At 55.9% G+C, this 19110-nt stretch overlaps 1 protein-coding gene across 4 annotated transcripts in view; it reads right to left on the bottom strand.

Moving 5' to 3' along the window:
• Positions 1-591: 591 nt before the first annotated feature.
• UROC1 (urocanate hydratase 1) overlaps positions 592-19110 on the bottom strand; it is a 35163-nt gene continuing 16644 nt past the window's right edge. For 3 of the 4 annotated variants that reach the window (XM_005547902.4, XM_005547903.4, XM_065539106.1), the window contains 9 exons: positions 18776-18873; positions 18078-18150; positions 16784-16905; positions 14814-14884; positions 11241-11339; positions 8048-8147; positions 6948-7029; positions 2107-2206; positions 592-1223 (listed from right to left, as the gene is read on the bottom strand). In XM_005547902.4, the coding sequence (XP_005547959.3) occupies positions 1083-1223; positions 2107-2206; positions 6948-7029; positions 8048-8147; positions 11241-11339; positions 14814-14884; positions 16784-16905; positions 18078-18150; positions 18776-18873 (886 nt within the window). In that variant the 3' untranslated portion in view covers positions 592-1082. The remainder of the gene's footprint in view (positions 1224-2106; positions 2207-6947; positions 7030-8047; positions 8148-11240; positions 11340-14813; positions 14885-16783; positions 16906-18077; positions 18151-18775; positions 18874-19110) is intronic. The other variant, XM_005547904.4, reaches the window with a different exon arrangement.

Raw genomic sequence — 19110 nt, 5'->3', positions numbered from 1 at the left:
GGCCAACAGTCCCTCCTAACAGCAAGGAAGGCTGGAGAATCAGGCGGTTTTCTTACCCTATATTGCTGCCCACACAAAACGAGGCTTTTCTTCACAAGGGAAAGGGGAGAATGGCTACTGGGGAGGAGACGCGGAGTGCAGGGAGGGTGGGGACCAAGAACCCGGCTGGCCTGCCCCTCTCCAGTCCACAGACATGTGGGGTGTCTGGTTTTCTGTGGCCCTCAGAGGCCCACCCCACAGGCTCTTTCTCATTTCTCTGTTTAGGATGAGTTATCTGTTCGTCCGCTGCATGCCCAGCTAAGAGAATGAGATTCATGAGCCGTGGCCTTGACAGAGGCCACCTCCCCCATCCCAGTGACCTCCCACAAGGCTCTGGACCCATCCATTGCTGGGCTATGGGATTGGGGGAGGGGTGCCAGACTCCAGCCTCAGGGGCCAACACTCTTCCTGAAGTCTCCTTCGCTGTATCACTCAGGCTGTGCCGGCCTCAGGGGGTGCCCCTGCTTTCTCATTTCTTCCCCAGTAAGTGATCATTTATCCTTAGGGCAGACCTGGTCTGCCTGTCCATCAGCCCACAGTGCAGCACACAGCTCTGTTAAACCCTTTATTTCCCCGTCTATCCTCCTTCCTGAACTCCTCCAGGCCAGCAGCCCAGCGTGCCAAGGGTCCAGAAAGTGTTTGCACAGACAGCAGATGGGCAGCAGACAGACAGAGTTGCATGGAGGCTGGCAGGTGGCCAGGAAGCAGAGGGTGTGATCATCCCAGCCGGAGACAGCTTGGCCAGTGTTCACCGCAGGGCCCCTAGGCAGGCTTGGGACTCAGCCCTAAATGGACTTTGACAGCCTTCAGGGCTCCCAGGCAAGTGGCATGGTCGTGGACAGAGGGCTGCACGTCTCTGGGCCTCGGCGGGCTGTCTGTAAAATGAGGCTGTGGTGGCACCCTGCGCAGGGCACCATAAAGGCCACGTGAGGATGTGCGAGAAGTGCAGGTGGTGCGGGTGTGCAGGAAGGGTGTGTGCCATGGTTGGGCAGGTGAGGATTGCCAGCGAGAAAGAGAGGCAGGGGCCGCGACTCGTGGCTCCCTCAGAGCTGCAGGGCCTGCTGGAGCACCCGCTCATCCTCCACCTCGTGGGGCAGTGTCACCACCAAGCTGCTGTTCTCCTGCATGGTCTGGCAGATGATCTCATAGGCCTTCTGGTTCCCTGACCAGCAACGCCGGGCCACCTGGAGCAAGGAGGGGGAGAGCAGTCCATGTCAACACGCCTGGGCTTCCCATGTGTGTCCTGGCTCCCACACTTGGGGCCTCTCTGCTTCGGGACCTCTGAGGCTGTCCATGGGGCCAGCTGCCCTTTTGTGTCTGCCCCATCTCCACCCCCAGCTTAGGCTCCCTGTCTCTGGCCCTCCTCTGGGATCTGAAACTGGCCGTTATCACACCCAGTCCCGCTCCCCTGGCTCCGAGAATGGCCTCACCTCCGGAGTCCTCCGCAGCACCTCCCTCCCTTCTAGAATCCACCTTGACCTGAGCTTTACCTTCACAATCTCCCTGCAGTCTGCTTTCTTCCCTCCACCTGGTCTCCCCTGGACGATGCCACACCTCCTGCCCCATTCCCCACTGCCATTCTTGCCACCCCTGCCCTCACTGTCCACACGGTCCCCACACCTGTGCCCAACCCACTTTTCCATGCCACAGCCGGGGCGTCTCCTAGAACAAAACCTCCTGCTCTGGGATGAAGACCTCCAGCCCCAGCCCTGCCAGAAGCCCTGCAGCTCCCGGTGAGTCGGGGCGAGTCTCCTGCCAGCGCCCTCTTTGTCCTCATGCTCACACTCTGGGCCCAGCCCAGGGACTCTTAGTCACCCAAACTATCTGAACTCCCGCCTTGGCTCCAAGCCTCCCCTCATTCTCTGGGTCCCACCTGTCTCCCCATCATCACCTCACCTGACCTCCATTTGAGCTGATTCCCCCTTCCTGGCTGCTGTGCTTTGGTCATGAGAGGAATCTGGCCCCTGTCCCCCCACCCAGGAGATGATATATAACAGCAAACGTGGATGGGGGTCACCCAACTGAAGGCCCTGCCTTCAGGAGGTGGCGAGGACTGGGCTGACTTACACCATTAGAGACGTCCCAGCTGAGCATCAGCCTGGCTCTCTGCTCGGCCTCTGGGGTACCGTCCAGCACCAGGCCGAATCCCCCATTGATCACCTCACCCCTGTAGGAGGCAGAGGAGTTTCCAGTTCAGTCCTTGGGCCCAACCCCGCACAGAGCAGGCAGAAGCCCATGTTTTGGAAGCATTGGCTTGAGACAGCATCAGGGTTGGGGCCGCCACACTGCCGGCCTCTGCAGCCTGGTGGATGCAGGAGTCATGTAGGCAAGCAGAGCTGAGAGCAGCGTGGCCACGTGCCGCCTCTCTGTCCACTTGTGCCCCCTGTGCTGGGCCCGTCGGCCTCGCGCCCACTTCCAGCACCCATTGGAGGTCACCCCTTGATGGAAACCTCCTGGGCACCCCCGGTGGGCTATAGCTGCCCACTCCCTGCATTCTCAGGGTGCTGCCCTATAAAGCATGCTCCCCTTGGTGTGTCTTGTGTTACTCAGTTCAGTCGTCACTCTTTCTGGTTTTATTTTTAAAAACTATTTTTTTTAGAGATGGAATTTCGCTATGCTGCTCAGGATGACCATGAAATCCTGGCCTGAAGCAATCCTCTTGCCTCAACCTCCCAAAATGCTGGGATTAGAGGCGTGGGCCTCTGTGCCCCGCCTGATTTTATCCTTATGATCTTTATCTTCCTTATCTCTTCTTTCTGCTTGCCTCAAGTGTATGGTGGGGTCCTTCTGATTACCTGATCTGAAGGCTAAGTTCCTTTATTTTCAATATTTCTGATTTTCTAATTAATGCATTTCTCTCCCTCTAACAGTTTTGATATGTTCTTGTTTTCATTTGTTTCCTAATAGATGAGTTGAACAGATGAGTTTCCTAATAGATGAGAAGTGTGTTGAAGCTCTGCCGCTGTTTCCGTACATGTGCACTGCAGCTGTTCCCCATCAGCCTGGGATGGCCCTCCTCATCCTCAGCCATCCACCTACGAGCTGCTGCCCTTGAAGGATCCAGCCTTGGCTCCTGCTCAGTCTTCTCAGCTTTCAGTCACACACAAGAAGCACCCTTGATTTTGTAAACGCCTGTCATTGTGTTGTTGCAAACGTGTCCCTCCTGCCTCTTAGTCCTCACTTGCAGTATATCTGTTCCTTTTTCTTCCAGCACCCAAAATGTGCATCTGGTTTCCCTTGTCTCACATCCTTCAGGCCCATCTGGCTTTCCCTGCTTCTCTGCTCAGCCTGAATCCTACTGACCACAACCTCAACCAGTTCTCACCAGGAAGCCGGTGAGAGGTGCCCTGTGCCCCTTGCAGCCACCTGCACTGCCCATTCCTGGTCCCAGAAGCTGCACCCCTCCTACGAGTGAGCCAGCCCTGCTGTCTACCATGCTGCACTTGCATTCCTGCACCTGGGCAATCCGTGCCCTGCAGTGGGTTGCCCTCACACTTCCCACCAGCCTCCAGGTGGGAGGGTGCTCTGAGTCGATCTAAGGTCATTGCCATTCATCTGTCAGAGGAGCAACAGCCATGCCCAGGCCTGAGCACTCCCAGTGTCCCGCAGCTGGAGAGGCCTCTTAGAGATTAGAACTACAGATTTTGTTTTAGAAGCCTGCATCTAAAGGGTCAGAGGGTCAGAGACCAAGGCCACTCAGCTACAGGTGACCTTAGCAAACTGACCACAGAGGAGCCCTGAACTTGCAGATCCCAGGAAAATGGGAATGCTAACACATTGCTATTAATGGTGAATTTGGGGTAACTCACAAATGGTGTTGGAACAACTAACTATACCTTTGGGAAAAACATGAAAGTAGAAAAACATAAATGCCAGATGTATTAAAGTGCATGATTCGATGAGTTAACATATATGGATAGTTTAGAAGGCCTTGCACATGTTACACTCTACAAGTGTTAGCTATTATCAGCTCATTTCCTCTTCACCCCTAGCCTACAAGGCAGTTACTATTATTATGCTTATTTTCTCATTGAGAAACAAAGGCACAGCAAGGCTACCCTGTGCAGGCAGATGGCCTGACAACTGCTGTCAACTATGGCACTCCAGGGCTGTCCATTGGGGCATCGCAGAAGGCATGTGGGAGGGTGGGGGAGGGCTGTGTGCACAGACAGGGCCCTGGAAGCTCTGGCTACTCAGAGAGGTCCTTGGAGCAGAGGATCAGCGTCACCAGGAGTTTGCTGGAAATGCTGAATCTCCATCCCACCCCAGACCTGCTTTTCTTTCTTTCCTTTTTCCCTTTTTTTTTTTTTTTCTTGTAGAGAGGGTGTCTCACTATGTTTCCCAGGCTTTACTCAAACCTCCTGGGCTCAAGTAATCCTCCTGCCTCAGCCTTCTAAGTAGCTGGGACTATAGGCATGCACCACCAGGCCTGACTCAGACCTGCATTTTTACAATAATCTGCATTTTAATAATATCCCCAGAGGATTTCTGTGCACATTCAAGTTTCAGATGCACTGTAAGACATTGTTTAGTGTGAAAAAGTGGCAGTATCCAGATATAGAATAAATGGTGGATAGAACATAGCCATCTACCCTTGCCCCTCCCGCATCTCACCAACAAAACTGCAGAGGAATTATTTAACCCACAAGGATGAGGAGAAAGGGACAGGAGAACGGGTGAAGGGATTCTGAAAGCTAGAGGCAGGCATCAGAAAGCTCCAGCTCAGTGTGGCCATGGGAGGGACCAGCAGAACCCATTGGCGCCCCAGGACCCAGGGAACCCCAGGAGTTGGTGGTCAGCACCAAGGGGCTCCGAAGGAGGGCAAGAGCAGGGGTAAAGTCGGAAACACCGGCTGGAAGCCTGCTCACCTGAGGTGGGCTCCCAGCTGCCCACCCACCTGCTGCCTAGAGGCTGCCTGAGCGGGCCCTCGGTGGCCACTGGAACTGACCCTCTCACATGTGAGGCTGCAGCACCAACGGGGAGGCCTCACCCCTCTCACTGGGTCCTCCCAATAGGGAAAGGAGATCAGAAAAGTCTTTTTTGAGGTCCAACCAACCCAAGAACAACAGCCTGGCTCTTGTCTTGATCTCTTGTACTCTGTGGCCCAGCCAGATGGCCCTGTCCTGCAGCCTGTGGTCCAAACGTCCACCTGAGCATGCAGGGCTGCAGCCAGCCGAGCAGTGCCCTATCTAAATCTGAGCGCTGGGCAGATGGCACAAAGACAGGTGGCAAACGGGCAATCAGGAAGAGGGCTGCAGGAGACAGTGGCACAGAGGAGGCTAGAAACAACACACAGCTGTCACTGGTTGTCCTGGAGTGGAGCCAACAGACAAGCGGAAACACGGGAAGGTCAATCCAGGAAGGTGAGGGTGAGTGCACAGCCTAGAAACAGGGATCAATGCGCAGGAAGGAGAAACGCTGCAGAGTTGCAGGGGGTGGGGCGTCCCCTTGGAGTAGCCACAGTGGGGATGGAATCGGGAGTGGCATCCCTTTCAAGTAGCCACGGTGGGGACTGAGTTGGGAGTGGCGTCCCTTTGGAGTAGCCATGGTTGGAGGATAGACGTTTTTTTCCGACGAGTTAGATTATGTACATGTGTAAGTGTGATGGGTCCCAGAATGAATTTGTGGCACTTTCCCAAAAGACCCCTCAAGGGCAGCAGGGTAAAAGGTCCCAGTATCTGGTCAGTCTGTGTCCCTGTCCATAGAGTCTGGGGCAAACCTTGGGGGAGCAACTTAGGAATTTGCAGGGAGCATTACCTGTCTTGGGGAGCCCTGAGGGCAGGGTCAGTTGTGCACTGTGTCTGCCTGAATTCTGGCCCTGCCGTCCCTGCCCTAAGGCCCTCAGGTTATGCCCTCTTCCTCAGCCTGCCCAGCCCTGTCCCTTCCTGCCTTCGGCTGTCTGTCAGCAATAATAATGGATCCTGGGGAACCTGGGGTCAGACCCCGGCTCCATCGCCAGCTCCGTGGCCCTGGGCAAACTGCTCAGCCTCCTTCAGAGCCACTCTCTTCCCCTCCAGAAATGACTCAGGAAATCCTGCACAGAAATGCCAGCTACCCAATGGCCAGGCAGCCCTTTTCTGCGCGGAGCTTTCTACAGCCCGTGTGTCGGAAAGGACATGGCCTTAGTCACATTTTCCTCCAATTACAGCCACCTGAGTGCCACAGCACGGAACTGCAGCCTCCAAGGACACGAGGCCAAGCCAGCCTGTTGGAATGCTCCGCCAGGACTTGGCTCTGGAGGGTAGGGGACCACTAGACTCAACCAAAATAGGCTCAGAGGCCAGTCTGGAGATGGCCAATGGAGCCGGGCAGGGGGCGCTGTCCTCCCTCCGAAGCTGCAGCACCCCTTGCTGCTCCCCGCAGCCCAGAATCCAGCTTCAACCAGGAGCCCAGACCTGGGCACCTTTTCTCATAGAGCCCAGCCGGGCAGGGGCAGAGCTGGGAGCCGAGGGGAGAGGGGAGCTGAGACCTCAGGTCTCCTGCTCCCAGCCCAGCTACCCTGGGAGCCTCAGCTGGGTCTTGCACTCTCAGGTGAGGTGGTCAGAGCAGGGAACAGAAGGCCCTGGCCATGAAAGCACCGGGAATTCCATGGGAACACATGGAAACTGACACACTGGAAACTGACGTGAGGAGGGTGGCTGCCATTCTTGCAGAGCCTCTGTAAGAGGCCTCCGAGACCCACGCGGCAGGGGAGATCCAGAGAGGTGGGGTAGCTAATGCAAGTCCCCTCCTGAAGTTCTGTCATCTGTCTCCGCTCACACAAGGAATACATTTTCCACAAGGTGCTGGCAGGGGAGGTGACTAGGGAGGTAGGGCCCAGGACTTCAGGTACCTTAGCCTGGCCCTGCCCCAAGGAACCCCCAAAACTTCCACATGAGCCCATACCCTGTCCTCTGAAACCTTCTTACCAGCCCACGCCCCCTCCGTTGTGAAGGGCAACCCAGGTGGCTCCGCGACAGGCGTCTCCCACGAAGTTCTGCACAGCCATGTCTGTGGAAATAGAGATGCCTCCGCTCATCACCCCCTGCACTGGGTGGGCGCCGGGCTTAGTCAGGCCAGCCTCGGGTGGGGGCATCGGCAGGCCCCGCTGGCTAAGCCAGCACTGCTTGGCTGGAAGGATGGGGCGGCAGCTAGGCCCTAGGGACGGCGCCTCTCACAGCAGCAGTCATGTGTGCTGGCAGAGCCAGAGCTGGAGCAGGAGAAATTGACACATGCCTAGTTGTCCCATGGTGGAGCTCTCCAGCACTGAGCGCCAGGTAAAGCACTCCGGAAGCAGAGAGAACAAAAGAATTAAAAGGGATGTGGAACCAGTGTTATTCAGATAAGCAGAGTGCCAAAGAGAGTCACTCCTACTCTTAAAAACGGGGGCAGAGGAGCAAACTGCAAATGAATGGCTTCCCTTGACCCCATTAGGGAACTGAGGTCCCAGGACAACCATCCAACCTGAAACCTGGGGAGTGAGAGCATCTGCAGAGAGAAATAGAGGCCAAGTCGGTCACCTTGTAAGTGTTCAACACGTTGCTAAGGGACAGGCGTGGGCCAGCCTGAGACCGTGAGCCCCTGGGTGGACAGAGATAAAGGGGTTTGCACAGTCTTGCAGGCTCTTCCCCTCAAAACCCCAATGGGTGCCACAGAGAAGATCAGGGAGAACTCTAAAAATATCCCCCTCCTCTTGGTGCTGGGCTGTGAAGATGGGGAAGAGATCAGGAGCCAAAAAACGCAAGAAATACAGCTCTAGGATCTGGAAAGGTAAAGAAAAAGCTGGCTGCCCACAGCCTGAAGGTCACCCACGTCCAGGGCAGCCTGCTGGCCCGGTGTACCTGGCATTCGCCGGTTTTACAACTGGAAGTCCCACATCCCAGACCCCCTCAGTCCTGGGTTGGTCACGCTATGCTGAGCCTCTCAGATGCCAGAACATCCTTCGAAACATTGTGACTGACTGAATGCATCAATTTTTAATAAAATCCAAATCTAAAATGAAAGTTTAAGACATTTTCGTCTTCCTCACCTGCACAGAAGGCAGAACCATCGTAAATGTTGGAGGTCTCCCTAAAGGGGCTGTCAGTGCCACTCACGTCATGGTGGTCTCGGCTCAGGACCACCGGCGCCTGTGCGTGAAAGGACAGAAGCTGTCAGCCAACAATGTCCAACATGGCTGCCTGGTAAAGGCTGAGGACAAGGGGCAGGCCACACTAGAACCCGCTAGATTTCTCCCCCTGGAAAATAGACCCTTTTCACAACTATTTCTGATGTCATCTGTAGCTTGGAATAGATTCACATGTGTCCGGCAGCACTCGTGTGTAATACATGTGTGAGCTCACCGAGCACTCACAGCCACCCTGTTCAGATAGGCACAACTGTTATCATGCCCACTGCATAGGTGAGAAAGCGGAGGCACAGAGAGGAGAAGAAATTTCCCCTACCTCACAGAGCGAGTGAGTCGTGAGCTGGGATTTAACTGGCTACTTGTTATGTGCTGGTGCTCCTCGTCTTACGACAGGGCTACATCTTAATAAGCCCATTGTACCCTAAGTAAAAAATGACTTAGAGTATTTTTAACTTACGATGGGCTCATTCGGACACAACCCCATTGTACATCGAGGACAGTACTAAACAAGTGTCGCTTCGCACCATTGTAAAGCAGAAAAATTGTTAAGTCCTAGTGTCTGCTTAGTCTGGGCTCAAGCCTCAGGCAGCCTGGCCCCTGACCTGTGCAATAGAGACATGGCTGGCTGATGACCTGGAGGTGTTGGGGGACATCACTGGGGGAGTATTTGGCAGCACCTACCAAGAGACCTTGGGCAGGTCACTTCCCTCTGGGAATAGCTCTTGGTTTCCTGGACAAGGTAATTGCTAAGAGCCTTTTTGTGCTACCAGTCTCTGTGAGGACAAAGACTTTTCGCACGGAGAAAGCACTCACACTGAGTTTGATTTTTTAATACGCTCATCGGCAGCACTCCCTGTTCCCCAGGAATCTCTGGCTGCTCAGATACCCAGGAGAGGCAGCTGGCTGCTGCTTAGCCCCGGCGAGATGGTTGTCGTGCAGCCCTGGAGGTCAGGTAGGGCTGTGGCTAAGGGCAGGTCAGCTGGCTCCCCTATGCTGTGCACAGGCAGGCCCACTATGAAAAGGAGTCCTGGCCAGGCACGGTGGCTCATTCGTGTAATCCTAACACTTTGGGAGTCCAAGGTGGGGAGATCACTTGAGGTCAGGAGTTCGAGACCAGCCTGGCCAACATGGCAAAACCCCGTCTCCACTAAAAATGCATAAATTAGCCGGGTGTTGTGGCGCAAGCCTGTAATCACAGCTACTCAGGGGGCTGAGGCATGAGAATCACTTTAATTTGGGGGGCGGAGGTTGCAGTGAGTTGAGACCCCACCTGGGCTGCGGAGTGAGACTTTCTCCCGAAAAACAAAAACAAAAAAAAAAAAAAAAAAGAGAGAGAGAAAAGAAAATGAGTTCTAACTGGCAATTTAAGAAACAGAGTGAAGGAACTGGGAGGAGCCCTGGCTAAAGAGAAGGGGTAGGGGGAGCCATCTGATACTCGGCACAGGGAGCGTGTCAGCCTGGCTCTGCACGGTTCAGTCAGGAGAGGGAGCAGGCAGGTCAGTACCTGGTTCGCAGTGTACCTGGGGAGCAGCCCAGCTGTTCCAGCTAAGTAGTCCTATTCCCATCACCAGGCCCTGCCAACTTTTCTCCCAAGTGTCCCATAAAACAGATAGGGCTGGTTGATGGGCATGAACTTCTCAATCTCCCCAGGGGATCCCGAAATTTCACAGGCCCCCTGTGCCAGAGGATACATCCTGCCAAAAGCCTGGGATGCCCTGTGCTCCCGAATGAAGAGGCCCACCTTTCCCTCCTTCGACAGGCCAGGCCTGTTCCCACGTCTTCACCTGTGCAATGAAACCACCTTCCCCCAGATATCCTGACACTTTCTGGCCATTCGGGTCTCAGCTCAATGTCAGTAACTCAGAGAGGCTGTCCTGACGACTCCTCTTCGCCATGTTCATATCCTGCATGCCGCTCCTCACCCTCCGAAACCCTGTCTCAGTGTGTACCTTCAGCTTTGCGTCCATCACCCTTCACCACACTACACAGGTCTGTCTTGTTCTCTGCTATGTCCCCGGGGGTTAAGACATGCTGCACAGCGGCCGCGCTCAGCCCAGCACTGTCCGGTGAATGAACGCATGCTTACTGACCCGTTTCTGCCAACCAGCTGACCGCAGCCCGGGGCCAGTGCGCCTAGAACTTCCTAGCAGTCCCCGGGAACACCTGGGCTTCCAGGAAGCACTGGGTGGGTGTGTTTGGCTGTGCCCAGCAGGGCTGGCTGCTGCCTTTGCTGCCGGTGCCACCCCCAGAATCATGGCAGGGTGGCCTTCACACCTCTGTCCCAATGTCTATCTTACATCTGACCAGTAACATTCCTGGCACTTCTGAAAAGAGAGACGCCCACAAGAACTCTGTGGCAGGAGGAGCCAGAGTCCCTCAGAGCAAGCACGCCCAGGGTTCCGTCCTGGAGGCAGGCCTGGCTGATTGGGAGCAAAATGAGCAAAAGCTAGGGAAGTTTGCCATTGCTTGAGAAAAGGGAGTTCCCTAAAGATGTGTAAAGTTACTTTGTGGAGGCTGACTCACTCAGTCCTCACACACACGCTTTTTATTCTCTTTTCACAGAAGAGGGAAACCAAGGCTCAGAGAGGGCCCCGGACTTGCCCAAGGTCACACAGAGGGAACAATGATGGGGCCTGACACACACAGAGTAGGGTCCCCAGACACCTCCCCCAATCCCAGATTATCCCCAGAGGGGCCTTGGAGCCCCTGAGCCACCTATGCTCCAGGGAGGTTACCTCTTTCGAGCACTGCTCCTGCTCCTCCAGGCCCTGCTTCCCACCACCCCCTCACGGCCGCCTCACCCTTGCCTCCCCAATAGAGCCCTTCTACCCAGCTGGTCCCAGGCACCAAAGCCTTCAGCAAAACCTGATCTCCCTAAAGAGGCGGAAGTTTGGGCCTCAGCTGTGGGAGGGCTGAGCTCCCGGGAGGGGCTGGTCCACTGCTCCTAAGCACTGGGCTGCTGAGGCCCTACAGGAGTGTCATCCCACCCAGAAGGCTGTGGGGTGCAGCCGAGGCACAGGCGGGAAGGCCCAGGGCAGGAAAGGCAGTGGGAAGAGGTTAAGGGATGCTTCCCCTGGAGCACAGGACACCTCACCTTGATCCTCCTGCAGGCGATGGCCTGGTTAATGGCTACAGCGATGGCCACACGGCCCTTCTGGTCTGAGTACAGGATCCTTGCCTGGGAGCCCACCACCTGAGAAGGGAAGGGCGACAGGCGTCTCAGCTGACACAGGCAGCAATACCAGGACCTGATGGTGCAGGGAGACGTGGGTGGCACTTCCACCGTGGGACATGGCCCTTGGCAGCCTGAGTGCCTCTCTAACAAGGTCCAGGAGGACCCCCAAGGTGCATGGTAGCTCTCAAATCTGTGACCTGAGGTGAGCCCCCACATTCAGCCCACTAGACAGCCACACCAGCCCCACATGTCCACCGCAGTCTGGGCCCCCAGACACCTTCCCCCAATCCCAGATTATCCCCGGAGGGGCCTTGGAGCCCCTGAGCTATCTGTGCTCCAGGGAGGTTACCTATTGCAAGCACTGCTCCTGCTCCATCCCACAGTGATGACATCAACACCACCCAGGGCAAGTTTGCATCTGGCCTGCTCCACTCTCAGTATGCTACACAGCCTCTCGGCTGTGAGTCTTATGGGAATATACTGTCATCCTCATCATAAGCTCCATTTTCCAGGTGAGGACACGGCCCCGAGAGGTGGAGCCACCTGTCCACAGGTTGTCTGTCTGTCTGCTGCACCCAGGAGCTCAGCCACCCAGTGATTGCCTCTCCTGGCAGTAACGGGTGGTTGTCCCCGGGAGACAAAACTTTAGCGCATGAAATGAGTTGCTATGTAGCTCTGCGGTCCTCAAGCCAGATGACATTTGGCAATGACTGAAGACATTTTTGGGTGCTGCTGGCATGGGTACGGATGCTGCTAAACACTGTACAACGGCCCCCATGATGAAGAAGAAGCCCCAAATGACTCCAAGAGATACGTGCACACACATGTTCACAGCAGCATGACAATAGTCGAGAGATGGAGGCGACCTGGGTGTCCAGCGCGGTGCACGGATGAACCAAACGTGGTCTGTCCGTACAGTGGAATGTGATTCAGCTTTAAAAGGAAGGAAATTCCGACCCATGCCATAATATGGATGGACAAAAGGACAAACACTTCTGATCTCGCTTATATGAGGTTGTTGAGTGCCAGGGTCTGTGGGAGCAGAATGGGGAGTTAGTGTTTAATGGGGACAGAGTTTTGGTTTGGGAAGATGAAAAAGCTCTGAGATGGATGGTGGTGATGGCTGCACAGCAGTGTGAATATGCTTGAAGCCACTGCACTGCAGGCCCAAAAATGGCAAAGATGGTTAAGATGGTAAATTTTATGTTTATGTATAATTTACCATAATTAAAGAAAATTTATCCAGCCCCAGATGTCAGTACGCTGAGGCTGAGAAACCCTAGTTTCTCCAAAGAAGATGCAGGTGTCTGCCCCAGCTGCTGGCGAGCTCGACCAGGAGCCAGTTAAAAGGCGGCAGAGCCGGTAAAAGGCGGCAAGTCCGGGCCACAGAGGCAGCTGGGCACCTGGCTGCGCGCTCAGCTTTGGCTGGGACAGTGAGTCTAGCTGCTTCTTCCTCCCTCATGGGTTCCTAGAGAACAGCCTTATTCTACTCACACCAGCTGCCTCAAATCCTTTTCGGAAAAGCTACTTGTGTGAATCGGCACTGCAGAGATTTTCAGATTTTTTTGGATCCAGAAAAAAATTGGCGAGGAACTGACATAGGATTGCCCACTTTGTCAAGAGTGTACATTAAAAGAAAAGAAATCAAAAAATTTTTAAAGGCAACCTTCTGCAGCCCCCGTTCAGAAGAGAAACAACAGTAAGTATTAGGAGGCACACAATCGCTAGAGAGCTTTAAGTCAAAGCAGACGCACCCTGCTGGCAGCTCCAGCTGCAGCTCCACCCCTTACACCCTCAACTCTGGCACTGCCCGAGGCCCCTTCTCAGCCATGCTGGCATCCTCTCAGGCTATCCCCCTCTCTTCTCCACCCCATCTCTGCATTGACCCCGCAGCTTCAGCCTCCAAGTCTTGGCCTTGGCATCTCTGAATCCTCACTGCCACAGAGATGCTGTTGGCATAGGGGCTCTGAGGCTGGATACAAATGCAAACCATTGCGCACAGATGAGACAGCCCAGGACGGGGGCAGGCGCCTCCTGGCCCTGGGACTCCTGGGCTAAGACCCACTAGTTCAGACACGGTCCATGGCCAAAGGTGAATGAACAAAATGCCCACATTTTTTTTTTTCCATTTTGTCCTCAGTACACCCAGCCTGCTGCCACCGTGGGGCCTGTGCATAGGCTGGTCCCTCTGCCTCACCCAATTGTCACGTGGTTGCCACCCTTTCTGCATGTAGACCTGGACGCACATGTTGGACCCCTTCCCTGGCCACTCTGTGTGAGGCAGCTCCACCCACTCCTCCCTGCTGGTGCTTTCCGGAACACACACCCAGCAGAAACTGGGCAAGACACATCTGTCAACTCAGCCCCACAATGCACCACTTGTACAAGCAGGGCCACAGGGGCCTGCTCCAAACACTGCCACTGCCGTCTCCACTTTGCAGATGAGGGTGTGGTGCTCAGAGAGGCTGAGCTACTCACCCCAGGTTACACGGTTGAGGATATGGGAGGCTGCTCAGGTCCAGGCACCCTGGCTCTAGAGCCCAAACTCCTTCCTCTGCCGGGCTGCCTCTATTTGTTGAGTAACGGGATGAAGAATGACCTGCCCAACTCTGGTCACTGCCCCAGAGCCCCAGGCCACTTCCCCCTCTAGGTTTTAAATTATAAAACATACATTACATAAAATGTACCATCTTAACCATTTCTAAGTACACCGTTTAGTGGCATTAAGTTGATTCATAATGTAAAACCATTGCCCCATCCATCTCCCCATTCCTCATCCTCCAACCCCTGGCATCCACCATTCTGCTTTCTGCCTCTATCAATTTGACTGCTCTAGGGACCTCATAGACAGGGAACCATGCGGTGTTTGTCCTTTTGTGACTGGGTTTTTCACTTAGCATGGTGTCCTCCAGGTTCATCAATGTTGTAGCGTGTGTCAACACTCCCTTCTGTGTGAGATATTCCATCTCATGGTCACCCACACTTTGTTTATCCCTTCATCCATCAGTGAACACCTGGGTGGTTTCCACAGCTTAGCCATTGTGAATAGTGCTGCTGCGAACATGGGCGTGCAAGTATCTCTCTGAGTCCTTCCTTCCAATTCTTTGGGCTACACATCCAGAAGTGGAATTGCTAGGTCACAGGGTAATTCTATTTTTGATTTTTTTTGCAGACGCTTCCTCTTGTTTTCCATGTGGCTGCACCATTTCACCAACAGTGCACAAGGGTTCCAAATTCTCCATGTCCTCTCCCAAGCCACCCTTTAATGGCCCTGGGCTTCTTTCTCCAGCAGCCCCTTGGGCTGCTTCCCCTCCCAGTGTGGCCACCATGGGGCTGGCACAAACAGTCACACGGGATCTGGTGTGTGCACCCTCTCAGGGCTTGGCAAGCTGGAGGCCGTGGACCAGGCTGAGCGCCCATTGGCAGCACCTCACCTTTGGCAGTCTCCTGACAGCACAGCCACCCCAGCCTCCCCCTGGCCTGGGCCCTCACCAGCCGGTGCCTGGCGGCCTCCCGGATCCAGCGGATGTTGTCCATGTATTGCAGCTTCACAGACGCCTTCACTGCAAGGGAGAGGAGAGCAGGCATCAGAGACCCTCCAGGGGCACAGACCCGCCCTCAGGCAGGCTGCTCAGCTCAGCATAGACCCTGCCCTGAGCCCACCACTGAGCCAGGACACAAGGCGAGGGAGCCCACCCCACCCCACCCCTGCCTTTCTGAACTTGGGGGCCAGCAGTGCCAATGGTCCCATGAATTAATGCACAGCCGTGCAACCCACTGCCTGATGCACTCGGTCCCCTCCACAAATAGCTATTCAGTGCCTACTGTACACCAGCACTGAGCAAGGCACCAGGAACAAAGACCACTGTGGGCTGTGAGGAACACAGGACCGTGGTGAGGGGCCCCCAGGGTGGTGGGTGTGAGAGCTCTCTGAGGAAGTGGCCGTCAAGCTGAGTCTAAAGGCTGGGAAGGAACCGGACAAGGAAGCTCTGAGGGAACAGCATTCCAGGCAGAGGGAACAGCCAGCACAAAGGCCCTGAGGTGGAAATAAACTTGGCCTATGTAGGAGCTAGTTGGCCAAGCTCACGGAGGATGTGTGTGTGTGAGGGGGCACGGGAGCCTGCCTGACCACCTCGTGAAAGCAGATTGGTAATTTTCCAGAAATTGTGTGAGCCAGTGGTTAACACAAATATCATTAAAATTTTAAATAAGTTCACACTTTTACCAAATTATACTAAAAATGAAGGTAATAGAAATCCCTCACTCCTGTGACTTCACAGCTGTTGACGAGTATCTGCCTGGTGGAGATGCTGCAGGGTGTGCACTGCAGGCACGTGGAGCTAGGTCAGCATGCCTGGAAACCAGCCAGGCCTGGAGTCTTTACACCAGGGTCCTCGCGGGTGCAGCAGCTCAGGGCTTCTTTCTGGAGGGCTGGTCGTTCCCCACTGGCTGCCTGCTGTTCTCACACCAGGGAAGCCCAGGAGACATCTGACCAGACCCCCAGGAGAAGGCTCCTGCTTCCCCTGCCCTCCTGCCTGGGCCGCTGCCCACCTCCTCCTCCACAGGTGACCACCTGTCCCCTCTGCCTGGCTCTCCTGCCCTGCGTCTGTGTAACCTGGACCCCTGCTCAGCCCACTGAACCTGGCAGGCAGCAGGGTGGGTGCGGGCCCTAGAGATGTGAAGCACACAGCAGAGGCTGGTGACCCACACAGAAAAGCCACCCAACCTGCAGGAAAGATGCAGAGAGACCAGGGTAAGAACTGCAACAACGGGGGAAGTGTCATAAAACAACCACGAAATAACAATGTCAGACCCACTCAAAAAGAACAAAGGAGCACAACCCTCTGGCAGAACCAACACTCAGCATCAGCAAAACCCAGGATGAACATGGGGGACCCTGATGCAGAGGAGACCCTTGTGGACCTGGCAGGCGTGGAAGGCTGGCGGGAGCTTGTGGAGGCAGCTTCATCACAGAAGGCAGCAAGAAGGAACTAGAAGCACTGCTGTCAGCACTGCCCTGGCCACGTGGAGGGGGAGGCTGGGTCTGAGAGGAACTGTGGCGTGCTGAGCGCTGCCCAGCAACCCTGGCCCCTGCCACTGCTGCCTGGCAACCCTAGCCCTGGACCATCCTGTTTCACCCACTTTGAAGGGCTTTCTGTCACTCACAGTCAGAGGTCCTCACTGGCAGAGCCCAGGACAGCTCTGGAGGGCAGAGGCTTGGTGGTGGGAACTGTGCCTCCATGACTGAGAATGACACTTGGGGACCAGGATCTTTGCAACTCACTCAAGTTTCTTTGAGTCCCTTTGTGTTGCCAGCTGAGCACCCACCAGACTCACAAAGTCATCTGCACCCAGGTTCCCTCCCAGAATTAGCTAGGTGGGCCTGCTATGGAAGCTTGTCGCTATGGAGGCAGGAGCTTTGGGGGCCACCCACCCATGGGCACCCCCACCAACAGCATCACCTCCATTAGCGATGGCTTCCTCCAGCACAGATGTGGCCAGTTCGTCGGTGACCGCCAGGTCCTGGGGGTCCCCTGATGTGCAGACCCAGCGGAAAGGTCCAAATCCCTGGGAGAATATGTCCCTGCAAGCACAGATGCCTCCTCACCCTGGGCCCACTGGCTTGGGCGGGGGAGGGGTGCAGGTGTGAGCACACCAGGGAGGAGGGCTCAGTGTCCAGAATTGGGGTGTGGAACCCCCTAAGCTGCCATTGGACAGAAAGTTCCAGGGGCCTCCCTGTCCCCTCTCTGTGTCCCGGTGCCCCCAGGCCTCCATCCCTGCCTCCTGTTTGTACCATCTCTAGCCACAGGAACAAGGAGCCGGGACCTGGGCAAACAGAAATGTCCCCAATTGCTGTTACAGATGACAAGAAAATCTGTCACCTAAAAGTGACAGTCACATTGAGAGGAGAGTCACCCTGCGGCGGTGGTCTTGGGGAATTCGGCCTAGGTGAGCTTATCTTCCCAGGCAGGGCTGTCCTGGGGGGAGGATGCTGTGGCCTGGGCCCTCCCTGGGCTTCTGCACTTGCTGGGCCAGGGGGCGCCTCCTCCTGGGCAGCCCTCCCTCTCTGGAGAGTGCCGGCTGCCAGTGCTCAGCCCCTCCTGCCTCTGCACCCCACAGTGAGCCTGACGGTGAGTGGCATTTGCCTTTCACACCTCCATCTCTCTCCGGTCCCACGTGGCACCCACTGAGGACTGGCACATCTTCCAAAAGTCATGTGGCCCCTCCCGCCCACAGCAGAAAGCCCAGGTTTCTCAGCCTCATGCAGGCTCCTCTCTGGCTCCTGCCCTCATGCCCTGCTTGTCCTGGGCTGCTGGCCTTCCCCAGACCTGCCCCCCATGGCCAGAGAGGCCCACGACCCCCAGGGCCACAGCAGGTGCTGGGCTTCATGATCCAGCCATCAGCTGCCCACAAGGGCCTGTGAAGACACACCCATGACGGCCTGTGAAGACGCACCATTCAGGGGCAGGTGTTTGCCAGGAAGTGGCCTCGGCCTCTAGGGCCGGCAGCCCCCTGTTCTCGCTGAGGCCCTGCAGGAGGTGTCTCTCGTCTGGATTTCCTCCTCACCTGCCTGTCTGTGGTGGAAAACCCACGAACGGAGCCTGGCCACTTTGGGGCGGTGTGGAGGTCTCAGCGCATGACCTCAGGGGCAGTCAGAGGCTGAGGCTTCTCCAACCTAAATACCCAGGACCCAGACCCTGAAGGGGGCAGGGGCAGCACTGAGCACACTAGATGTGGCAGCTGCCCGTCACTCACCCCATGATGTGCTGCACGTAGGAAGGGTAGCGGAACTCTGTCCTGCCAGCACCTTTCTTCTCCACATCCGCTCCTGTGGGCAGAGCCTGGACAGTCACCGCCCAAGGCAGGACACCCACGGCCACCCTAGATGGCAACTTAAACACAGGGCCCAGTGGGAGGCTGGGGAAGGACCCGCGAGGTCTTTTTCAAGTGAAAGAAGAGAAAAGCAGGGGCAGCCGTGGCCGGCATGCCGCCATCTATGTGGCCGAGCGCAGGATGCATGTGCTTGCCATGGATGCCGCTTCAGCCTCCAGCGCGCCACAACCCGCCACCTGCAGGGAGGTGGACAGGGTTGGGGGACTTCCCACTGTGGACACTGTGGCTTTTCAACCTCATGCCCCGTCAAAGAATTGCCCATTTTACGGAAGGAAGTTTCCATCACAGTAAAGGAAAGCTGCAGTTCTGGGACTGGAGCTTGCACCTGAGTCTTGTACCTGCTCTTCTTATGGGACTTTATGTTCCTAAAGCACGTGGAGAAACTGAGGCCCAGAGAGGCTGAGCCACCTGGCAGGGCCAGCATCCAGAAGGCCTGGCAGAGGCACAGTGAAGCCTCGGTGGGGATTAGCTGGGCCACCCATGGCTGAGCCTCCGAGTGAGGTGGGAGCCAGAGGCACTGGCCCAAGAGGCTGTGGCCCCTCCCTCCTCCTCCCTCCTACCTGCTCTCTGGGCCTCCAAGAGGAAGGCGTTGCCATAGTCCCAGAAGAAGAACTTCTCCTTGGCCAACCTGTTGATGGCTGAGACTTGCCTCCTCAGGCTGCAACAAGCCATGGGTCAGCACCACTGCTGCGAGGCCCTGGGGCCGCCCCCACATGGCACACACAGCACCGCCTGCCATGCTGCCCGCCAACTTCCAGCCCTACTGCCTGGACTGCCCCTGCTCCTCGGGTTGGCCCCACCCACCGGGAATGCCCCTGCCCCTGTCATCTGTTTGGAACCTCTGCACCCTTCAAGGCCCAGTTGGCAGCTCCCTAAACAAGCATTTCCTGGTCCC

The sequence above is a fragment of the Macaca fascicularis genome, chromosome 2 (genome assembly GCF_037993035.2).
Source record: "Macaca fascicularis isolate 582-1 chromosome 2, T2T-MFA8v1.1".
In the NCBI taxonomy this organism is placed as follows: domain Eukaryota; kingdom Metazoa; phylum Chordata; class Mammalia; order Primates; family Cercopithecidae; genus Macaca; species Macaca fascicularis.
The sequence above is the reverse complement of the archived record's forward strand: the minus strand, read 5'-3'. Positions and strand labels throughout refer to the sequence as shown.